Raw genomic sequence first — 15466 nt, forward strand, 5'->3', positions numbered from 1 at the left:
ACTTCCTCTGGCTTTCTGCACCTCTTCCTGCTCATACACACTCATTTCCACATTTTACACACACACACACACACACACACACACATACACTCTCTCTCTGACCACAACTCAGTAACTCAGTAAAATCATTGAAACCCATTTGTGCTCCTGCTGTGTCAGACAGGAGGACACATGGCATGACCCTGAATCAGCCAATCAGATTTCGACTAGTGTGACGCATCACGGCACCAAAGAAAACCAACATAGGACCACTCACTCTTTCTTAGAGTTCAAATAAGAAAAAAAAAAGTTTTCCCATATTCCTCAGATAAGAGAAACACAGATGTTTTCCCAAAGATTAAATGCTAAACATAGTTGTACAGTCAAAGACTAGTGTTCACTCTTGTGACACAGACTACAAAAGAAAATGGCCTCTCTTTTAAAAAGGAATGGCTAAATGGCTAAAATATAGAAACCAGCAACGTCTAGGTTTTGGTTAAGGCCATATTGCCTRTGTCACAGGTACTTGGGGAGAGTGGCAGTACTTAGAAGCAGGAAGCAGTAGCAGACCTGGAGCTAAGCCCCCTGGGTAATGGAGTTTTATAACAAGTAAAGGCTATATAGGATTATGAAGCATCAATAAGGATTAAAGGGGCAATCTGCAGTTGCTACATACATTTTCTTGTACGTATAAATTAATGATATGTACCCATTCATTCTTGAAGAATATAACRTATAAATGTCTCATGAGTTTAGTTCAACTGTCACACTCCATCAGAACCCAAKATATAAGCTTGTTTTACTTCAATGTTTGTAAACAAAGCAAATGTAAACAAACACTATATAGCCACACCACAAAACATGTATAACACGACATTTTGATATTATGGACGGTTAATCCTTCCATCCATAGCTCTGTCTATGAATTTGACAGCGGTTTCATTTCTCCAGCCCCATCCCTCAGCTTTTTACCGAAAAAGGGACGGGAAGTACTCATTATTGTTTCAACTGCTAATTGCCGCTTTAAGGTACTAAAACGCATTTAACACACACAACARCAGTGAGACCACGAGAGAGTGAGGGAACAGAAGGGGCACACAGYATATCCCAGAATATGAAAGGATAACTCTGTAAAGTGAACTTTACCGAGGGGGACATATGRCGTGTTCACGTCATGTCAGAAACGTAGACATTTCMGACTTSCTTACTCGTTATAGAAAGATGATACCCGAGTTTCCCACTTGGGAAGTATCAGTATCTACCAATAGGAAGCTCTACGCAAATAACTTACGTTCGTATTGACTCGGAGATCCAGAGTTTCTGACATGAAGTGAACGTGGCAATAGAGAAATAATGTTTTTTTTTACCATTTCAGTCCGAAATCTCAGTCAATATACACACAGAAGAGRATAGAAGAGTAGTGGGGGATCACAACATTTCTTCCCCTTCTCTTTCTGTCAATTTCCTTCTCTGTCTCCTACTTCTTCTCCATCTCCTCCTCTTCATCTCCAGGCTGCTTCTGCTCGACGGACAGGAGCTCCTCGCCTTMGTGACGSCGTGTCATGCGGATGAGCATCATGCTGTCGGTCGTCTCGGAAACCGCATCTTCGTCATCCTCGACCCGGGCATCTGTAGGGGGGATGGGGGAGCGACGGTGTACCATCAGGGAGGGAGGAGGTATGGGGAGTCCAGAGGACTGGGGGGGAGATGGGGGTTTGGGGGTGAGAGAGAGAACAAAGATTGATATCAGACCATTTTCATCCACCCAGAAAAAAGAGAGAGTAGGAGGGAGGGTGTGAGAAGGGAGAGTTGGGGACAGACACAGAGGTAGGTGTGTCGTGTGTATGACACTAGGTGTGTGCTAATGCATGTGTGTACTGTTTTACCCCAGTCTCGGCAGGTTTGTAGCCCTCTTTCAGCTTGGCAAAMGTGCCCTTAATGCCTGCCTGCTCTGTAACCACCAGGGCTGCTTTGAACAGCTTGGGGGTCTCTGGCCTGTCTGGGATCACCTCGGCAGTCTCCTTCGCCTCTGCCTTTTCCTCTGGCTTCTTATCCTTCGTCAGCATTTTCCTGGAAAGGGAGGAAGGCAGGGAAAAGTTGTGGTCAGGTAGGGCTTGAAACATTAGCATGCACACATGGGTATACACACACACACACACACACACACACACACACACACAACACACACACACACACACACACACACACACACACACACACACACACACACACACACACACACACACACACACACACACACACACACACAGAGTACAGCCCTGTCCTCACTTATGAGGTAAATTGATGCCACAGATGAGTTAGAGCAGGTCATGAGACTGTCCGTTTATCCAGGCATTATTCCCTCCTAACTTCTGCCAGCCTCTCACTTAAACCAATAATACTTCATCAGGAGCTCAAACTCCTCTTAAACATTATCAAAGAGCGAGAGACTTACAGTAGAGAGGGAAAGAGCTACAGAATGGACGAACAGACATAGGGAGATAGTGACAGATGGATGAAGAGATGAAGCGGAGAGATAGGGGCTATGGTAAAGAGAGAGCACCTTTTGCTTCGCCATCATGTGAGTGATCACAAGATCAACGGGTGTGATCAAAAGCGCTACGTACAATATGTTGTGGGATGTGTGTTGGCTGTGGTGTAGGTTATCCATCCCCTCCACCCTTCCCCAAGACTCATATCCCACGTCCCAGCCCATCCATTTGACCTTCCCCCTCAGGCCTTTTGGCTGTGTCCTGYGTAAGAAGAGAGGGATAGGTGAACTGGAAAGGGTAGGAGCGTTGGATTCGAGAGGTCACCCCCTCACTTGGCCTTCTTGCGGAGGAGTTTCTGGGACTCGGGGTAGTGCACCAGGATGTCTGAGAGGTCCCTCTTATCCAGGATGAAGAGGTTAGCGAATCCGTGAGCCATCACATTGGCCGTGCGTCTGTTCCCCCCGCCCCCTGCCAGCAAGCTGTCCAATCGGAGGACATATATGGGTTACACGCCAAACAAACACCAAACACATGCTTAGTGACATGCTAGAGGCAAGCTAGAGATGTAAGCACGCGCATTGTTGCATGCATGAGTGCTGAAACAGGTTCATTGGGATTGTGTYCAATGTACAGCCCTTAGATATTCCAYTAKATGARACTGTATATGAGGAAAACATTTGGACCAGGGATTAAGGGGGAGCTCTCACCTGATTTCTCCAAACACAGAGCCGGCCCTGATTGTCACAAACACAGTCTTCAAATCAGGTCCTCCCACCACCTGAACCTCCCCCTGCTTGATGATATACATCTCCCTGCCGATCTCACCCTGCCCACACGGGACACACAGCACATTATAACAGATCATAGCAAACACACACAGGTACAATTAGAGGTATGGTTTACAGAGGGAGAATGGACCATTTGCAAGTGATTTAGGCTAAGCTTGGGGTAAAGCTGTGATGGGGAGGGTGGAGGGCATCACTCCATTGGCCTACCTTTTTACAGACAAAGTCCCCAGGGAGGTAGACCACAGACTTGAGCCTCATCAACATGTCAAAGATCATCTGTCTGTCACAGCCCTGGAATAGAGAAAGAGAGAGAAAGAAAGAAAGAAAGAGAGAGAGAGAGAGAGAGAGAGGGGCAGATATAGAGGCAGGGAATGGAGAGACATGAAAGAGGGAGTTTAGTACAATTGGAGAAAAAAAGAGAACACAAGAGAAAGAGAGAGAGAGAGAGAGAGTATAGTATGTATTATTGAAGATTTGACAAAGACGAAGGCTGCAATGCCTGAGTTCCTGCGTTGGACTCTTTCCCTTACCTGGAACAGGGCCACTTTACTCACAATGGAGTAGTTAACATCCACAGCCATGTCCATCCTCATCTTATCTGGCAGCTGGATCAACAGCTCCTGCTCATCTGTAGAGAGAGAGAGACCAAGAGACAGCAAGAGGGAATAAGGTAAGGAGTGAGACATATGGACAGAGAGAAGGAAAGAGATAGGGGGATGGTGAGCGAGCAAATAGGCCAATAACAGAAATAGCATCTTCGTAATGTTTCGTCATGCAGCAACATTTAGCRAACGTTCCTCACCCAGCATGCCCTGTATTTGCCAGGTGTAGTCGTACCAGGTCTTGACTCGGTTCTGGACCTCTGTGGGGATGTGGTAGGAGGTCATGTACTTGATGGTGTTGTCCATACAGGCCCGGTAGTAGTTCTGTCCCGCRGTGGCAGCCCCCACCACATCTCTCATCTGGAACAACAGCAGAACAACAAGCCTTATGTTCAGTAGGCATGAAACGGAACAAAACGCTCAGAAACAAGAACATACTATCTGAGCCATCAATCTGAGCCATTATTTTCTGTTGGAAAACGTTTTGGCTATGGCATGTCCTAATGAACATGAATTGTTTTTGCTGATCCTACCTGACCAATCATGATGGAGAAAGCAAAGACGCCAACAAAATAGTTGACTAGCTGGAATGTGATCTCAAACACGGTGGTTGGGTCCGGGAGACCACCGATGGTGATCAGGGTCTTTACAGCAAAGTAGTAACACCGGATATAACTGGGCACACAGACAGAGGTACTGTATGCACACAGATGTCCGACAAATACACACACGTACACACGTCTGGGATAAATAAGCATTTTTAAAGGTGACCGCAGAAGAGGACTTGGAAAAAGCTGGATGTTTTGTGGTAATGTGGTTGGTATGAGGTTTTTCACTGTTTTGTGACTGTTTAGAGATATTCTCCTCACCTGTTCCCTTTGCCGTTGTAGACCCACTTAGTGGACCCGAGCCCCTCATAGTCAGAACCCCAATAGAACAGACAGGCGTTGATGTGGAGAGAATACAACAGGTAGGAAGTGGTCAGGATCACTCTGAGAGGGAGAGAGAGATGAGGGGAATGAGAAAAAGTTACTCAAGCTCAGTAAGGGCTACAGCACCCTCTGCTGGCTAACTATGTGTATTGTGTTTTGAGTGTGTTTGTGTAGAGTTTTCTCTGCTGAGTGTTTTGTGTCGAGCGAATGTCCTGTGTAGTGTAGGTATGTGTGGTTGATGGTCAGAGTGTGTTCTATGTGCCCCTCTCTGGGACCTGTAGATGTAGGCTTTCTTCATTACTGCTTCCAAACGGTCGTTGAACTCAAAGAAAGCCATGTACTGAAACAGAGAAAGAGAGGCATCGGTCACTAATCACTAAGATCGAAGCACTACAAAGAATGTACGTGTGTGTGTGTGTGTGTGTGTGTGTGTGTGTGTACCTTCAGTAGGCGGGGGAATCTCAGGAGCGAGTTAACTCCAGTAAAGTAGTAAAATATCTCCATGGGGAACATACTGATACAATCCATCTGAAAGACAAATCATTCCTCTACAAACCAACACTCCTCACGTCCATCTGAGAAATGTAGAGTTACTTATCTGCCAGCCTAGTCAACAAGGAGAAACGGTGTAGCTCCATCCTCACCTTGAATCGTTCTGTTGTCATGTAGTTGTCTCTCATGTCCTTTTTGTCACACTGCAAGAAAAGAGAAGAAATTAAAACATCGTTTCGTTCCTTGTGTCTACAAACATGTATGTGCATGTGTGTTTTTTTAGAAGTGTTTCTYGATCTGTGTGTATGATTGTCTGTGTTGGCATACATTTTCTAGTACTACTTGCCATAGAGGGCCTGTTTGTGTGAGGGCCTGTTTGTGTATATGTGCCTCTCTGTATAAGCGTTGTGCGTATGTGATTGCCTACAGTATACGTGAGTATCCAGATCCCCCTTACCACAATATCTCCTCCGCGTACAAACTCCAGGCGGGGCTGAAAGACCAGGATGTCGGTGATGTAAATAAGGTCACAGGTGTAGTCCATAAACAGCCACCAGTAGATGTTGTCTGCAGTCTGGTAGGGGAAGGCCCAGCGCACCGGGATCAGCCACACGTTCCAGTTCCACGCCATCATCACAAAGAACAGCCACACCACGTAGACCAGGTCTATAGGGAGACAAGAGGCACAAACGAAGCAGAGCAGAGTCAACTACAGCGTGAATATAAAAACTCAGTGGGGGCTTAAAGGTATATTATGATTTCATTACATGAGTATCAGGGCTCACGGTCAGGTTGGTGAAGATAGTTAATATTTTATTGTCAAGATTCAGAAGTGAGATGGGCCTGTAAGAGGCACTCATCAGCCAGTTGGTCATTTTTATTTGTATTTTATTTAACCTTAATTTAACTAGGCAAGTCATGTCGGTACAGTATCATGTGTTGTATAGGAATGTATAATGGTACTGGGGTATATGGGAGTAAAATTGGTGAGGGATATTATCCACTATTATAAAGTTTTGTCCTGGATACTGATTAGCTGAAAGCCGTGGTATATAGATCGTATACCGTGGGTATGACACGAAATTACTTGTTGACTGTTCTGGGGTTTGTAGCATATGGCTAATATACCACGGCTAAGGGCTGTATGCAGGCAATCCGCGTTGCATCGTGCGTAAAAAAACATCCCTTAAAAGTGGTATATTGGTAATATACCACACCCCCCTAGGTTCATATCGCTTAAATATYCCACGGGTGTGACCCAAAATTACTTGATTACTGTATAATTATGTTGATAACCAGTTTATAATAGCAGTAAGGCACCTCAGGGGTTTGTGATTTATGGCCAGTATACCACGGCTAAGGGGTGTACCAAGGCACTCTGCATTGCGTCGTGCATAAGAACAGCCCTTAGCTGTGGAATATTGGCCATATACAGTACCACACCACCTCGGGCCTTAGTGCTTAAGTATAATATGTTTTGGTATATAGCTCACCAGTATAAGGGTCGATGCTGGAAGGGAAACGAAAGTCCACTATGGTTTGAAGCCAACTAGGAAGTGGGGGCATTTTGGGAAGTTTGAGTATTTTGATTGGGTATCCATAGAAGTCCCAGTACTCCTCCACCTCTTCCTCCTCCACCGGGGCTGAGATGTCCTTGTCCTCTTCTGGGGGAGGAGGGGGAGGGGGCGCCTTGGCTGGGGCTGGGAGTGAGAGGTCAAAAGTTGTAGGTTATGTGAAAATGGATGTGGGTCAGGGCTGCATTTGTACATTTTACATTGTAAGTTCAAGGGTCAGGGTCACAGGTTAAAGGTCGTGTTTAGTGGTAACCTACTGGTTTGAGGGCTGTCTTCCTCAGAGTCGTCAGGGTCCATCAGTTTTTCCCTCTTGCGGACCGTCCTCGCCTTAAACAGCTTGACCAGTGTAGTCACTCTCTCATGGACAATCACACTGCCATAGCTGGCCGCTGATGTTGGACGATCCCTGCAGGATATGACATCATCAGTGAGTGAGTGAGTGTGTGCAAGTGTACATGCGTGCGAGTGTGCGTGCGTGTTTGTATTACAGGAGGTTGGTGACTTAATTGGGGAGGACGGGCTCATGGTAATGGCTGGAGCGGAATAGGTTGAGTGGTATCAAATACACAAAACACATGGTTTCCAAATGGTTGACGCCTTTCCATTTACTCCGTTCCAGCCATTGTTAGGAGCTGTCCTCCGCTCAGCAGCCTCCACTGGTTTTGCATGCGTCTTGTGCATTTGCCTGTGTGGCATCACTCACTCATCTTCCACAGTCAGGAGGCCGGTCTGCATCTCCAAGTCATCAACACCAAAAACATCCCCATCTTCAGCACTTCTCTCTTCCACCGGGAGGAGCGAGCCACTAAGGGGAAGGCGATACAAGGTTAGGCAATAGGAGACAAGGGTAGGATAAACTGCACAAACAAAGCTGCCAGAACTTACTCTGCAGCCACAGCTTTGCTGAATGTGTGAGTAAAAGAGAGAGGGGTTTTATGGCAATATGGCTAGTAAATTAAACGTTTGTCTGGCATCCTAGGCAAATCACCATAGAGCAAGTCTGTACAGCTACTATGATCATCAGATAGACTTTTGAAGCAGCAGAGTGTATAGTCCGTTTACCTGTGCTTGGTCACGGGGGCGAGAGACACGGTCAGAGAGATGGACAGGGGGTCCTGGGAGGTGATGATCTGGGGGATGTTGCGACCCCCTCCCATCCCTACGTCTCTGTCCACATCCTCCGCTGGCAGCACATTCCCTCCTCTGTCCTTACCAACGCTCCCTGAAGAACACGAGGAACTATTTTCTAGAACTCTCGAACACTCACTCAAGAGCGTTCTGTTGATACCTACCAACAACCCGGAGCTATCAGATGAAAAATTCTAGAAACAACACTTGAAAGCGTTCTAGAACTTTTGTATGATGACGAAAACACTCTAGAACCCATGGGGTTTGCTTAGCCCAGGGATAACTTCAGTACAACAATAAAGAGGCTTTTGTAAATTTACAGGTGACTTCCTCACGAGGCTGGTTGGGAGAGTGCCAAGGGTGTCCGGGGCTGTCATCGAGGCAGGGGGTGGCTACTTTGAAGAGTCTCAAATGTGGAGAGTGTGTTGATTTTYTTTAACACTTTTTTGGTTGCTACATGATCCCATATTTGTTATTTCATAGTTTTGATGTCTTCACTATTATTCTACAATGTAGAAAAAAAGTTAGAAAGTCAAAATAAAGAGGCTATTGTCATTGACGTGAAAGAACAGAACGACACAACACAGCACGACACGGCACAACACGACACAGCACTGCACAACACAGAACAGCACGGCACGGCACAGGACATTTCACCCTTTAGAGGGTTCAGTTCACCTGAGCAGTGGGTGGATGGCTGCTGCTCTTCGCGATGAAGCAGGGGGGCACGGTAGAGAGCATGACGGCAGAGACGTGGAGGGCGGTGGTCAAGGGGTCAGGATAGGGTCGGGAGGTCTCAGGAAAGGTGAAACTTGACTTAGCGCTCTGAGGAGATGGTTGATCTAATGTGACACTGATTTTATGAATCTAACTCCGGGTCTGCAGGGAGGGGCAGGCGTTGGGACAGGGGAAGGGAGTGTTACTCCTTGGAGACATCTTCCTGGGGTTGGGTTTGGGACACTGCGTTTGGGTTAAGTCTGTTGAGGCGATTGAGGATCATTTGGCAGTACTGTCGCGCCTGCTTGGGTAGCTCGGAKATCTCATGTTTTAGCAAGGCTAGCTCTTCTGGCAGGCCGAGCATGGACAGTTTAGGAGGGTTCAGGTTGTTGTCGCGTAGCAACTTGGTGAGATTGTCAAGGCACTGGCAGGCGTGGGGGATATGCACGAGCAGGCTCCTGATTGGAGAGCAATTGGAGGGCACTGAGCGGCGACACGTTCAGACAGCCAATCAGATCAATACAATCGAGCAAAACAGGAAGTCATGATAAGATCGAAAATGTTAGAGTAGTAGTTAGTGGTAGTGGTTTTAATGTTTGGTAATTGTGCTGTCATATACAATATATATACAAAGTATGTGGACACTCCTTCAAATTGGTTGATTCGACTATTTCAGCCATACCCGTTGCTGACAGGTGAATACAATCAAGCACACKGCCATGCAATCTCCATAGACAAACATTAGCAGTAGAATGGCCTTACTGAAGAGCTCAGTGACCTTCAACGTGGCACCATCATACAGTAGGATGCCACCTTTCCAACAAGTCAGTTTGTCAGATTTCTGACCTACTAGAGCTGCCCTGGTCAACTGTCAACTATTGTGATGTGGAAATGTCTCGGAGCAACAACGTCTCAGCCGTGAAGTGGTAGGCAACACAAGCTCACAGAACGGGACATTTTAGTGCTGAAGAGTAAAAATCGTCTGTCCTCGGTTGCAACACTCACTACCGAGTTCCAAACTGCCTCTGGAAGCAACGTCAGCACAAGAACTGTTCATCGGGATCTTCATCAAATGGGTTTCCTTTGCCGAGTAGCCGTACACACAAGCCTAAGATCACCATGTGCAATGCCAAGTGTGGGCTGGAGTGGTGTACAGCTTGCCGCCATTGAACTCTGTAGCATTGGAAATGCGTTCTCTGGAGTGATGAATCACACATCACCATCTGGCATGCCAGGAGAACGCTACCTGCCCCAATGCATAGTGCCAACTGTAAAGTTTGGTGGGGGAGGAATAATGGTTTTGGGCGGTTTTTCATGGTTCGGGCTAAGCCCCTTAGTTCCTGTGAAGGAAAATCTTAGTGCTACAGCATACAATGACATTCTAGACAATTCTGTGCTTCCAACTTTGTGGCAACAGTTTGGAGAAGGCTCTTTCCTGTTTCAGCATGACAATGCCCCTGTGCACAAAGCGAGGTCCATACAGAAATGACTTTAGTGTGGAAGAACTTGACTGACCTGCACAGAGCCCTGACCTCAACCTCATCGAACACATTTGGGGTGAATTAGAACGCCTACTGCGAGCCATGCCTAATCGCCCAACATCAGTGCCCGACCTCACTAATGCTCTTGTGGCTGAATGGAAGCAAGTCTCTGCAGCAATTTTCAAACATCTAGTGGAAAGCCTTCCCAAAAGAGTGGAGACTGTTATAGCAGGAAAGGGGAGACCAACTCCATATTAATCCCCATCATTTTGGAATGAGATGTTTGACGAGCTGGTGTCCACATACTTTACTATATACACTACTGTTCAGCATTGGTGCATACCCTCTTATTACATGAAGCAGGAAGACTCACCTTCACACCCTGCTTCGTCGGCACCTTCCTCTTCCTGTAATGAGAGCAGGGAACATAAAAAACATTCTCCATAGTAATAGCATTAGTAACACCCATGTAACTACAGTGTATTGACAAGGATACCCGTTGTCTGTTAAAATGCTCCCTACCGGAGTTGCGGCAGTAGGTGGAGCCTTCTGGTCGGCTGGTTCTGGCTGTTCGGTCACTGCCGGGGCCTCTGTCGCTGGGGGAGACTGTTTATTTTGCGACTCTGGTTCTGGTTCAGGGGAGGCCTCAACCTCGGGCAACCCCTCGGCTGGACACACATCCATCAGGCACCTGGAGAGGGAGTGTGGTCCAATCAGTGCAGCTTTACTGTGTGATAGCCAATAGGAGTAGCGTTAAACACTGAGAGAACCTATCAATGCAATCTTAGTGCTGGAAGTGAAGCAGAGAAAGTAATTAGGACAAACACACCTCCACCTAGCTCTGATCCAGGGTGTTAGAGCTGCTTGCTAGAAAGCTCAGCGTTACCATAGGCATATGCACTCTGGGCATACAGAGTAAGATGTCAAGATGCAATGTCTCACAATTGCAGATAATGAATTCTCCACTGCTAAGAAAACAATTTATATCCGTCACTGAAACAGATACAGCCATATCTCAACAACAARGTCGACAAATTGTTCCCTATTACACAACTTACTCAGAACCTATGTGGTCTCTTTCTTCCGTGACTGTTTGCCTCTTAAGTTTGGCAAACACAATGTAAAATACAGGGCGTGGTCTCACCCTCACAACAAATAACCCTGGAGTTTTGTCTGATTTCTGATAACCGGATTGGTTGGTTTTGGAGGAAAATCTTGGGAGCTTGATGTGAACTATGACTGCCCTGACAATCACAAACTCTGGATAAATCATCAGGACAGCCATCGACAACAAGATCAGACAGGTATGAACGGGAGGATTTCGGACAGTGTTGCCATAGCAGCAGTGAATTATCAAGATAATATTTGTCATTCGGGAGTGTGAGGATGGATACTGGGGAGAATGATAGACTTTTGTCTTTGAATTGGCTTCTGTCTGTTTGACATTGGGTTCGATCTCAACTATGTTTTTATGAATGAAGCAATTGTTTTGTGTAGAATGAAAAAAGTTAAACATATCCCAGACTAGTCATACTTAGCCTCGCCGCCGGCCCTCCAATTAGAATACAGTATCTGGAGACTAAGTCATTCCTAATGGTCTAAATTTGGTTTTAGAACCTACCTTTTCAGGTCCACTCTGATTCAATGAGGAATTGGCGGCACAAGGCAATACAAGAGACATGTCAAACTGAATAAGATCTCGTCTCGCCATTTCTATCAGCTCTCAAGCTCGGCACAAAGCACTGTTGTTAGGCCTATGGACTGTTGCTCTAGCATTCTATAGTCTCCAAAGACTGAACAGCAGATAGCACTAAGGCTGCTTAGTAAAGTCATTGCTCCAACCCCCAAGTGATGGCTGTAACAGTGTAAACAATGTTGAACAATGCCTCCAGAAAGTATTCACACCCCTTGACTTCCCCCCCCCCAAATTGTGTTACAGCCTGATTTTAAATGATTTGAAACGAGATTTGGTGGCACTGGCCTAAATACGATACCCCATAATATCAATGTGGAAATGCTTTTGAAATGTTTACAAATTAATAAAAAATGAAAAGCTGAAATAGGTATTCAACCCCTTTGTTATGGCAAGCCTAAATAAGTTCTGGACTAAATGGAAAATATTTAGTATATATATATTATTTTTTTTACAAATTATTTGATAATATATTGAATTTGGTCATTACAACATTAGCCCACAGAATAACACATTCATAAATGGCAAAAAATACGGATTTTTTTTTAATCATAAGGGATACGGTTTTGAAGTGTCTGTCCTATATCTGGGAGATATAAGAAAGCTCAGGAAATATTCAAGTTTTTTAAAAAATACATTTTAACAGCTTATTTTGTTGGCACAAAACTATCTCCATACTTCCATTCATTTGTATCGGTTACCTTCAGACGAGTCCAGAGACACTTGTGAGGGTCGTAGAGCAAAACAGAGCATCGTGAGAGTTGAGAGTTCCCCTTTCCACAGTGGGGTCATATTAGTTTGTAGCCCAAATGGTTTGGGCTCGGCACATCAGCGTTACCGACTTCAGATGCGTTCCTTAATATTTTCAAGCATGGTGGTGGCTGCATCATGTTATGGGTATGCTTGTCATCAGCAAGGACTAGAGAGTTTTATATTAATATATAATTAAAAAACAGAATAGAGCTAAGCACAGGCACAATCCTAGAGGAAAACCATGTTCAGTCTGCTTTCCAACAGACACTGGGAGACAAATTCACCTTTCAGCAGGACAATAAACTAAAACACAAGGACAAATATACACTGGAGTTGCTTACCAAGAGACATTGAAAGTTCCTGAGTGGCCTAGTTACGGTTTTGACTTAAATCGACTTGAAAAGTTTGCAGATGACACTGTAGCGGTAGGCCTGATCACCGACAACGATGAGACTATGAAGGTCAGAGGCCTGACCGTGTGGTGGCAAGGACAACAACCTCTCCCTCAATGATCAAGACAAAGGAGATGATTGTGGACTACAGGAAAAGAGGACCGAGCACACCCCCATTCACACCCCCAATACATCACTGGGGCCAAGCTTCCTGCCATCCGGGACCTCTATACTAGGCGGTGTCAGAGGAAGGCCCTAAAAACTGTCAAAGACTCCAGCCACCCTAGTCATAGACTGTTCTCTCTGCTACTGCACGGCAAGCGGTACCAGAGCGCCAAGTCTAGGTCCAAGAGGCTTCTAAACAGCTCTACCCCCAACCATAAGACTCCTGAACATCTAATCAAATGGCTACCCAGACTATTTGCATTTCCCCCCCCCCCCCTCTTTCAGCTGCTGCTACTCTCTGTTATTATCTATGCATAGTCACTTTAATAATTCTACCTACATGTACATATTACCCAAATTACCTCAACTAACCGGTGACCCTGCACATTGACTCTGTACCGGTACCCCCTGTATATAGCCTCCCTATTGTTATTTTACTTCTGCTCTTTAATTATTTGTTACTTTAATTTTTTTTAATTTTTTTTCTTCTCTTAAAACTACATTATTGGTTAAGGGTTAAGGGCTTGTAAGTAAGCATTTCACTGTAACGTCTACACCTGTTGTATTTGGCGCATGTGACAAATACAATTTAGTTTGATTTGAAAATCTATGGCAAGACTTGAAAATGGCTGTCTTGCAATGATCAGCAACCAACTTGACAGAGCTTGAAGAATAAAAAAAATTATAATGTGCAAATATTGTACAATCCAGGTGTGCAAAGCTCTTGGAGACTTACTCAGAAAGACTCACAGCTGCCAAAGGTGATTCTAACATGTATTGACTAACATGTTTCTAACATGTTTGAATACTTAAGTAAATGAGATATTTCTGTACCTCATTTTTTTTATTTTATCAAAAATGTCTAAAAACACGTTTTTACTTTGTTATTATGGGTTATTGTGTGTAGATGGGAGAGAGATTTTTTTTACATTTTTTATCCATTTCGAATTCAGGCTGTAACACAACAAAATGTGGAAAAAGTCAAGGGGTATGAATATTTTCTGAAGGCACTGTATGATATCATAACATAGCCTTTCATTACTAAGTCTTCGCCTCCTCAGCGTCATATCTCAGTGTTTATTCTACTATGCTTGAGATAATTCCTGAGGAAGAATCTACCACCTACCATGACTGGGGATGGACATTACTTCTGAACACTCAAAATAGTCATCTTAATTAAACTCCACAGAATAAAGAAATCACTCTTTGGCCTTTGGGTTCAGTAAAAGCCACAAAGCTGAGCGTATGTGGGGACAGCAAACCGTTTAGCCGCATGGGAATGCCATGAGGCGTGAGTAGCCTTGGTGTTGAAAACAAAGCAGGAATAAGCCTCTACCTGCTAATGATTTGGCTTACTCAGTGATCTTATTCTCCACTTTAGGCTCCACAGCTTTAGCTTTGTTGTCGTCAGATATCTCATTGTCTTCAGCAACTACAATATCCATTAGAGTGTTGTCTTCAACGCTCAGAATATTCTCAATGGCAGTAACTTCTATGACTTTATTTTTCTCTGGACTTTTATTCTCCACGCTCTCGTCGCTCTCGTGAAGCAGTTTCAACCTGGACGATTTGACCATGAGAAGGTTAGGAATTAGACATTCAAACTTGATCACTTACCAACTCTATCAGCACTCAAGCTGGGGAGAAAGCGCTGCATGGAATGTTGGCTTTGAATCCATGCAGTTCAGAGTTAAGATGCCCGATAATATGTAACCATTGAATAATCTGTTAACAATGTGTGTTACCATAAATCGTAACATTGTTCATATTTAGAAGTTTGTGCCCAAACACTGTCCATATATACTGAACAAAAATATAAACGCAACATGTAAAGTGTTGGTCCCATGTTTCATGAGCTGAAATAAAAGATTGCATAAATGTTCCACAAAAAGCAGATTTCTCTCAAATTTTGTGCACAAATTTGTTTACATCCCTGTTAGTGAGCATTTCTCCTTTGCCAAGATAATTCATCCACCTGACAGGTGTGGCATATCAAGAAGCTGATTAAACAGCATGATCATTACCAAGGTGCATCTTGTGCTGGGGACAATAAAAGGCCTAAAATGTATAGTTTTGTCACGCAGCTGTTTCAAGTTTTGAGAGAGCATGCAATTGGATTGGATGTTAATTTCTCTACCATAAGCCACCTCCAACGTCGTTTTAGAGAATTTGGCAGTACATCCAACCGGCCTCACAACCGCAGGCCACGTGTAACCACGCCAGCCCAGGACCTCCACATCCGGCTTCTCCACCTGCAGGATCGTCTGAGGAGGGGGAG

The 15466-nt window shown here is 44.8% G+C and overlaps 1 protein-coding gene across 1 annotated transcript in view; it reads right to left on the reverse strand.

Annotated features, from left to right (window-relative positions):
• Positions 1-1422: 1422 nt before the first annotated feature.
• The window catches only part of cngb1a (cyclic nucleotide gated channel subunit beta 1a), a 70757-nt gene continuing 56713 nt past the window's right edge, over positions 1423-15466 (reverse strand). The window contains exons 14-33 of the mRNA XM_024146261.2: positions 14545-14748; positions 10708-10876; positions 10559-10592; positions 7922-8081; positions 7563-7664; positions 7117-7265; positions 6779-6985; positions 5743-5951; positions 5438-5488; positions 5235-5321; positions 5069-5133; positions 4731-4853; positions 4395-4536; positions 4062-4221; positions 3790-3887; positions 3467-3550; positions 3179-3297; positions 2804-2950; positions 1866-2049; positions 1423-1675 (exon numbers count right to left, since the gene is read on the reverse strand). Coding sequence (XP_024002029.2) covers positions 1457-1675; positions 1866-2049; positions 2804-2950; positions 3179-3297; positions 3467-3550; positions 3790-3887; positions 4062-4221; positions 4395-4536; positions 4731-4853; positions 5069-5133; positions 5235-5321; positions 5438-5488; positions 5743-5951; positions 6779-6985; positions 7117-7265; positions 7563-7664; positions 7922-8081; positions 10559-10592; positions 10708-10876; positions 14545-14748 — 2713 coding nt within the window. The 3' untranslated portion in view covers positions 1423-1456. The remainder of the gene's footprint in view (positions 1676-1865; positions 2050-2803; positions 2951-3178; positions 3298-3466; positions 3551-3789; positions 3888-4061; positions 4222-4394; positions 4537-4730; positions 4854-5068; positions 5134-5234; positions 5322-5437; positions 5489-5742; positions 5952-6778; positions 6986-7116; positions 7266-7562; positions 7665-7921; positions 8082-10558; positions 10593-10707; positions 10877-14544; positions 14749-15466) is intronic.

Source organism: Salvelinus sp. IW2-2015, unplaced genomic scaffold, assembly GCF_002910315.2.
Source record: "Salvelinus sp. IW2-2015 unplaced genomic scaffold, ASM291031v2 Un_scaffold16331, whole genome shotgun sequence".
NCBI lineage: Eukaryota > Metazoa > Chordata > Actinopteri > Salmoniformes > Salmonidae > Salvelinus > Salvelinus sp. IW2-2015.